This window comes from Rhagoletis zephyria, unplaced genomic scaffold (assembly GCF_001687245.7).
Source record: "Rhagoletis zephyria isolate East Lansing unplaced genomic scaffold, Rhagoletis_zephyria_1.1 Rzeph_scaffold_04544, whole genome shotgun sequence".
Lineage (NCBI taxonomy): Eukaryota > Metazoa > Arthropoda > Insecta > Diptera > Tephritidae > Rhagoletis > Rhagoletis zephyria.
In genome coordinates, this window is record NW_016161627.1 from 18,806 (window position 1) to 27,590 (window position 8,785).

The 8,785-nt window shown below is 36.2% G+C and overlaps 1 protein-coding gene across 1 annotated transcript in view; it reads right to left on the reverse strand.

Moving 5' to 3' along the window:
- LOC108370882 (acetylcholine receptor subunit alpha-like) overlaps window positions 1-8,785 on the reverse strand; it is a gene marked incomplete at its 5' end in the record, with an annotated part of 33,350 nt that overhangs the window by 15,182 nt on the left and 9,383 nt on the right. The window contains 5 exons of the mRNA XM_017626305.1: window positions 15-544; window positions 647-1,002; window positions 1,078-1,170; window positions 1,265-1,411; window positions 7,726-7,862. Coding sequence (XP_017481794.1) covers window positions 15-544; window positions 647-1,002; window positions 1,078-1,170; window positions 1,265-1,411; window positions 7,726-7,862 — 1,263 coding nt within the window. The remainder of the gene's footprint in view (window positions 1-14; window positions 545-646; window positions 1,003-1,077; window positions 1,171-1,264; window positions 1,412-7,725; window positions 7,863-8,785) is intronic.

Sequence of the window (8,785 nt, forward strand, 5' to 3'; positions counted from 1 at the left end):
TCTGTTGTACTCACCCTTGTGCTCTCCTCCTCTTTGCGCGTCTGCTCCGCTATATAGTTTACACCATCCATGGCTTTGAGCAGCTCGGGACAGCCATGCCACCGATGCCGCAATTCGTTGCCTTCCGAACAGCCCCCACTACCGCCGCTCAGACAACAATGCGTGCCCTCTTCTCGCTGACACGCTGGCAGTATTTCACACGGCAGGGCGCCGCCAACCGCACCATGTCCACCAACACCAGTCACACCATGTGGATGCGGCTGTTCAGACGATTGACACGCGGCACCAGCACCCATACCTTGATGTATCTGTATGCCACTACAGCAGGAGTCCGCCAGCGTTGAAGCGGTCGCCACCGAGTTCACGGTGGTCGTTGACTTTATCACATTCGCATTGCTATTACCCAGCAGATCACACGTCGTGGTCGACTGATGTTGCTGGTGGGGATGTAGTGGTGCCGGGACGGGCGAGAATTGTGCAGATGAGGCTGACTGTTGGCGATACAGATGATGCGTGGAGGTGCTGGTCGCACCAAAGCCAATGCCTACACCCACGCCCACCGAATGCGTGTGGACGTGATGTAGCGTTGAAGTGGACGCTGAGATGGCGCCGCTGGGCAGTTGTTGTTGGTGTTGCTGGTAGAGGCGTCCGAACTGCGAGGTGGATGGTCCGTCGAAGCCATTCGTCTGTACTGACGTGGAAGTCTTTTGTTGGCGGAACTTGGTTGGCGTTAGCGGGTGATCGAGCAGTGAATCGCCAGTCTGTTGGTATTGGCTATGATGTTGTGCGTCCACGAGCGATGACGTGGTCGATGTCTGTTGATTCACAGTTGAAATATTGGAGGGGTAGAGTGTAGAGAACTGACCAGTCGCCGAAGCGGTGCCGGTGGTAGAGAGCCCTAAACCACCGATCGTTGAGTCATCCAGCAGATTGAGACTCTGCACGCGATGTTGCAGATGTGGCGAGGTACTGCGCGACGTCGTTTTAGGGCTGTGATGCATTCTGTAGGGGTGGGAAAGCAAAAATTTTATAAATGGATAACTTCTCAAGCAAATTTCCGAATGTGTAGATATATACCTCGACAAGGCCGCTGGCGGTGGTACCGGTGGTATTTGGTCGCCCAAGTCAAATCCATTGCAGGTGCGAACCATCAAGCGTCGCGATGATTTGCTGAAAGCCAAATGGATTAATTATTTAAAATCAATTTATTTAGTTATAAAAATTAAATGGCATCCCACACTTTTCCATTGGATTTTTTACTCACATCATCTCACTGATGGGATACAGTGGTCGTCGCATGACCAAAAAGCGAGGCAGTTGATTGATGAACACCGTTCGCACCCAGGGCGCCATTGTGTGTGTCTGTGGCGAGCGGAAATGTATGTTGAGCACTACCACCGTCACACATATACTGTAGAGTCGTTCCCCGGAGAATGCAGTGCAAGCGTGTTCGCGGTATTAGAATGGCGATTCGTCGTGGTTGCAGGACATTTCGTGGTATGGCGTTCGTGCGGGATCGACCAGCGCATGACCAATGACCAATGAGCCATGTTGCGTCCATATCGGCACACCGGAAAGCATTGCAAATTGCAGAAAATAGAAAAAACCATAAATATGAAAAAATGTTTGTTTGTATGTACGTATGTACTATATTGGTTTGCATAGCAAGGGTACAGAAAAATAGTAGGGTGTACAAGATATATTTATAAATTACTTTGGGGAAATTGATGATGCAATACACTTCGAGTGATTTTTTTACCCTATCTCATGTATCGGATATTGCTGCGTGGTCCATGCATACAATTTATTCATTGACTATTCACTATTCAAAGCAAAGCACAAGCTAGCAAAATACACTACGACACCGAAGTATACATATGTATGTTTATGTATGTACGAGGTTAGGTTTGATAAGTTAGTGACCTTTTGATTGCCCAGCGCAATAACTTTAAATTTGTCGACTACAAACAATCTACTAAGGCTATTATTCTCATTTAGTGTGTGTTTGACAGCCATTGAAAACCCATTTCGGAAGCCTTAAGAAATGCATACATAATTAAAAAAAAAAACGCTGGACTGAATTCATCGCGTTAAGTGTGAATATATTAAGGAACAAACGGTATTTTTGCCTTAAAAACATCCTCCACTCGCAAAGTCACGGACTTACCGAACTGCCCACGTATATATTTACAATGGCGACATATGCAAAGCTGTTCTGAAAACACTAGTCTTCAATTTTTGTTGCACAAGCGTACACATACAGAATATTGAAACTTCGAAGACTAGTATTTCGTTATCTTAATAAACAAAGGCTCTATCTTAAATTTTTTTATCTTTGCAGAGTAGTTACAAAAGTTTACAAAAACTAAAATTTTTAAGTGGGGAATTTCTTCAAAGTGAGTAATCTACCGACTTTGAACAAAGCTGAATTTCGAAAGAAAATAAGTTAGGGCCTTTTTATATTAAGTTAATGATTAACTAATGCCAGTACTTAGTAGAGCGGTAGCTCTTTAAGTCCCTTTAGATAAGACATTAAGGGGCAAGAAATGCATTTGAAGTTTTTATTCTTTGGAGTAACCTAAAAAGTTCATAACATCTAATCCTTTTATCTTAAAGGAAAAAACCTGCAAATGAATTGGTTTTAAATCCTTTTGCTAAAAATGGTTTTGCATAAATAACTTTTAAAATATTTTAAAAATTAAAAGCCAAGTTTATTTCAAGAAAGATATGTTGTAAGCAGGATATTCAGTCAGTAAAGCGAGAGATAGCTTGATTACCATTCCATGTTTGTAAACTGAACAAAAAAATAGCGAAGTTATAAGAATTTGCTAACTAGGATATTTTATCGATATTTGTTCCGCACATTATCATTTTTAAAAATTTATTTGAAAGTCCATTTCTGTCAGTTATTATATTTGTTACTTTTAGAAACGAGCCCCTAGTCGCTGATCATGGAGTCGATTACTCATCCCAACTACTGTTATTTGACCTCAACTCACCTCATCTCACCTCAACTCTGCTCAACTCACCCTAACTCACCTTAAATATATTGCAATCTCAGTATTTACAATTTCTTAACCAAAAGCTAACTTTAAGTCAATATGTACATATATTTACATACACATACATTGTATACATTGACGTCACATGTACAACTGTGTGCAATTTCATTTCTTGTGTTGACTTTTTGTGGTAATGCGATTGTTTATGCATTAAATAATTGAAAAGCCAATACATTTTTATTTCATTCGTACTTCGGCCAAGGGACATACGTACATACAAATTTAGCATCACTGGTAATATGGGTAAAATGGGTAAAACTGAAAAAAGAGAAAATGCAATCGTAGTGGGAAAATCGGGCAATTTTGCGGCTGATTAAATTTTAAGAGTGTTTTTAAAAATCTACAATTGCTAAGCGATAATAAGTTTAGATAGTAAATAAAAATTTTTGATTTTCATGCACTGGGTTTATTCAAGCTACTTATGAATTATGTGTGTATTAATAAATGCAACTGATATTTAAAAAAAAGTTTTTGGACATATTTATAACAATTTCATTTTGTATTTAATAAATCAAAAAGATATTATTTCGTCATGGAGAGCATTTGCTTTGATTACAAGCGATGGTTTAGTTATTTTTTTCCTTTCTATATTTATTTTTATTAAGGAGCGCTTAAATTTCAGAATAATGAAAATTTTCAACTGACTGACGATTAATGCTTTAAAACTTAAAAAATTTGTGCTGAATACATGAAGCAGATTTGACTAATAATTATTAGAGACTTTAGTACTTGTACTGATGCATTTAATAGCATAAATGCAAAATAGACAAAAGAATCAACTAACTAAAGTCTCGTTTTATCAGCGTACAGCTAATTAAACTGCAAATGCCAGATGTACATACATATGTATGTACTTATATACTTCATTTTCACCTGACCACGCTGTGAAACAATTGCCATCGGGGAACGACTTAATTAGAATGAGAGAGAAAATATCGCTTATCTTAGCCAAAGTAAGTGACATCCCTGATGACAGTAAATGCATGGCACAGCCGTCTGCTGAAATGTATACACAATAAAAAAAGCGAAAAAATTTGTATGGGCTATGGGAGTTTTTTTGTTTTTTCTGATGGTCCCTTCGACAAAGTTGACACTCCATACCGTTCATTACGTACATCGCAGGGATAATGCCACACTGGCAGCTGGTATTGCTGGCAACTTGCCGGCTACTAAAATGAGCGACAGCGACTTTATTACAAGTGGCATATGGTGGTCCTATATGTATGTATGTACATATGTATTGGCATTGTAGTTGCATGGATCAGCAAGAATGTTGATGGCTGTGTTGATGACCGCGATGAAATCATGGCTTCAATTCGCATATAAATGCGCTTCAATGGGATGCGTTGGGAATTGGCGAGAGCTGCGAGGACGCTTTGGAGTTGCCCGCATGCAAATTAACTTAATTAGCTGGGAAAACAAGTTGGGCATGAATAAAGGTAAACATTTTATGAACAATAAAAATGCAGATGAAGTGAATGAAAGGGAAAATATGGAATGGTTGGAATAAAAAAGAAGAAAAAAAAAATCGGGAAATGTATGAGAAGATAAATTTAGCCTGTGAGGTAGATTTGTACTCCTATTTAGTTTTTTCCAAAAAATCAAATATTTAGTAAGTTTATTTTATTCAGGCTACAGATTTGTTATCAAAAGAATTTGGTAAGCAATCGTGTGCTAGAATACTTATGTACGTACCCGAACGCTTCTCTTGATTTATTTCGGAAGTTAGTAAAGTGGCAATGACTGTAAACTTAAGGAATCGATAATTTAGAAACTACTTATATTTACTATTTTCAATTTAAAAATTTTCAAACTCAAGTTTCGCATAGTTACATAAGTTCTATTATTCGCTATGAGATACATATAAATATCTTTCGCGCAAGCAGAACAGTCAGTCAACCGTTATGTTCGCGCACGCGTGAAAGAAATCATATTGTAATATACACAAATTAGGGTGGTCCTTAAAAAATATGAGTTTTGTACCTTTAAATCGTATTTTGTAAACCTTATTTTGTTCTTCTTGAACTTCCACGAAAATTAAAAATTTTAAAACTATTTTTAGGGATCGCTATCATGGTTTCAAAACAATTTATATCTGGTAAATTTGACATATGGGCATTTTCAGCGGAAGGACTGCCGCGAAAAAAAACAAAAGTCATACATCTAAATTATTTAGGTGTCAATTTGGTTGCTTTCTATTATATAGATATACTGGTTATGTAAGCAGTAACATTTTTGCAAAAAATGATCCGGCTTGGTGGCCCTACGGTCGAGATATTTTGAAAAGCCGTATTTATGCTCCGATTTGTGTCAAAGTTGAAGCAGATTTGGATAAAATGGAAACGCTAGATGGCGCTGGAGTCAAAATAAAAATATATACGACATAAAAATGCAAGTTTATTGGCGCTAAAAGTTTGATTAAAAACAATATAAACAAAAAAATACTATCAATAGAAATAGTTTATTATTAAAAATATTGAGGTGTAAATATTGTATGGAATGACCCATATGGGCATTTCCCAAAAAAGGTAAACCGAAAATGCAGGTAAATGAATTTAAACGGCTTTATAACTTTATATTTCGTATTCAGATGGCGAAAAGAGGTTTTGAAAACGGGAAACTGTGGAGAGAAGAACTAAAAAAATTAAATAAAAAATTTAATTTAGTATGTGTTACTAGTAAAAATATTGTATGGGGGGAAAATCTGTCGCGTCCGACATGTCGCGTCCGTTACCATATTTCAATTCAAAATTAAATCAACAACAAATTGCTTCTGATTTAAAATGAATTGGTTGTGACGGTCCATAATTAGACTTTATTTAAAGAATGTTTAATAAAGGAAAACCTTACACGATTCGCTGAGTTTTGCTTAGTTTTAACATGTACTCTGAAATCACTTCTGGTTTTGTCGCGTCCGTTATGCCCTACTTTTCAACGATTTTCTCGACTTCAGTGTTCCAAGCGCACCTAGTTTTTTGTCAACCAAAGGACGGTGTAAAAGCTACACAACAGCAAATTTTTTTACAAGTGACTTCAGTTTTCGTATGATTTATTTAACTGTAAAGTCGTACAGATGTCGCGTCCGTAACCCAGGAAATACCCATATGTAAGCTGGCCAGCGTATAGCGATTGCATCATACTATTGCTGCCAAAGGTGTTGTTCCAAGTGTATTTAATACTTTTGGCGAGGGAAACATATAGTACATTGTGTATATGCACATATGCACATACCATAAGTATGTATGCATAAAAGTAAAAAATCGACATTTCTTAAGTTTGCTTGTGTAGCACACAACTGCCAAGTGTTTATTTGTGATGAAACAAGTTAAAAAGATTATTATTTTTTTCAACAATTTTGGCAGCAACAACGACGCCAACGCAAATTCTAACGCCAACAATGGTTGCATCGACGGTAATACACACAAAAGCTCACAACGCAGTCGCGTCCACCGCCAATACGGCTATCACTTCTGCTTTCTGCCGCTTGGCCAAACGCCAAGTCATTGCATTTTTCGCGAAATTTGAGAAATTCACCAACATTTCCGAAAAATGCCAGTTTCCGCCAGCATGACAATAAGAAATAACTTTTGGTGAACGGGTGGTAAAGTTGCATTAAAATATGGATTGTGAGCGAGAAAAAGTTTTCCAAAAAAGTTGTGAAAGATTGTTTAAAGAATATGAGAAAGGTAACAAAAATAACTCGGGGAAGCGACAAAAGTTGTGTGAATAGAATAAATTGATGAAAACGTAAAGGCAATTTAGTGGCAAATATCATTTTTTGTTTGTATTTTATTGTCGTATTTTTTGCACTCTTTTTTATGGTATTGTAATTTAGTTGGAGTTTTTATTATATTTGCTGTTATATATTTTTCCAAAAGAAAAAAACATTTATGGATGGCTTGCAGGCTATCACCCAAATTCACAAAGAACAAAGAAGACTTTAAATGTTATTCATCGACGGGAATGGCTGAGATTCTGCCAGAAATATCTGCTATCCACACCATGGCTTCAAAGCTAATGGAAAAGAGATCAGAACCTGTCAAGCCATTATTTCTTATGAAGGTGAAGAAAATGGTTAAATCTTTTATCAAGTAAAAATATGGGGAAATCTATTTTTTCATGAACGCATTCCACTTAGAATTAGTTTTCACCAAGAAGTATGCATTCTATGTATGAAATGAAAGTATAGAAATACAAATTGCTCGAGTCCTAAAAGGGCTATTTAATGTAAAGACTTGAAGAAAGGCTAAATAAGATACTTGCACCTCAACTTAAAAAAATGTAGCTCTTAAATGTAGCTACTATCAAGAAGTATTATTTAACTCTTTTTTGACCCATTTTGCTCCAAAGAAATTTTTTTTTGGCAACACTGTTTCAGAATACTATTGAAATACACGTAGAATTATAAATCAAAATTGGCTTTCAATAAAAATAGTATGTAACTCTTATCGTGGTAAAAATTATTTTTCAATAGGTCTAGGTTGTTTCACACACACTCAAAATATGTACATACTTTAGACACACACACACACACTTTAATCAGCCTGATATAAAAAACTCCCCATCCAACACTTAGTTTTGCTTAATCATAATACATATACAAATATTATAATACATACTTATGTATGTATATGTACACATGTATAATAAATTAACAACTCACCTAAATGTGTCCAGTATCATTGTGAAGAGCACAAACTTCCCTAATAATGGCACAACTAATGACGTTGGTGGAATAATTTCGGCCAACAGCAAAAAGAACACAGTCAGTGACAGTAAAATGGATATGCTTAATGAGACCTGTAATTGAGAAGAAAACAAAAACACAAAGGGAAAACATATGAAACACGTGTAAATATATATGAATGTGTATGTATACAAAATTTCACATTTAGCACAAATACAGCAAACCGGTTGTTAATTCAGACGTACAGATGAAATAGACGACATTAACAAAGCAATAAAAATATGCATAAAACTTTGTATAACAAAGGGCATTTTATTTTGCTGAAAATAACAAAGTTTAGCAATTACTAGTATGAAAGCATAATTTGAGAAGTGTTTGGGGTTATAAAAATGTTCGTCTTTGGCGAGTTTTAAAAACTGCTGAAGTAGAAATTTCTTCCTTCTTTTACGGCTCCTTAGCTTATCAAATTCTAAAACTGACTAAAGAGAGTTCTACTCCTAGAAAAATTAAAAATTTTAGTAGGCGAAGCATTTTTTCCTTGGAAGCGTAAAAATAAATTATTTTAATATATTATTTTATTAAATTATTTTAATTTGTTTTTGTTATTTATGGCCTTATAACAATTATATTCAACAATTTTTATTGAGCTTGAGGCCGTTTTCAATGAAAAACTATTGTGGAAAGCAACAACAATTTAAACAAGTAAGAAAGTCTAAGTTCGGGCGGAGCCGAACATTAAATACCCGGCGCAAGTATTAAATATATGTTTTTTCACCTTTCCGAAACCTTCCGCTATATGGTAAGCCGGGGTGTATCAATTTTGAGTAAATTAGCGTCCTTCAATTTTGAAATATTGAAGTTTCAAGCATTTCTGAAATTTACCGTTATATGAGAAGCGGCCGTTATTTTAGTCCGATTTCAATAATTTTCAACGTTTTGCTTATATGTGGCAAGCACAATAACCACACCGAGTTTGGTACAAATTGGTAGAACGGTTACCGATATACTTATATGTGATCATAAGTGGGCGGTGCCA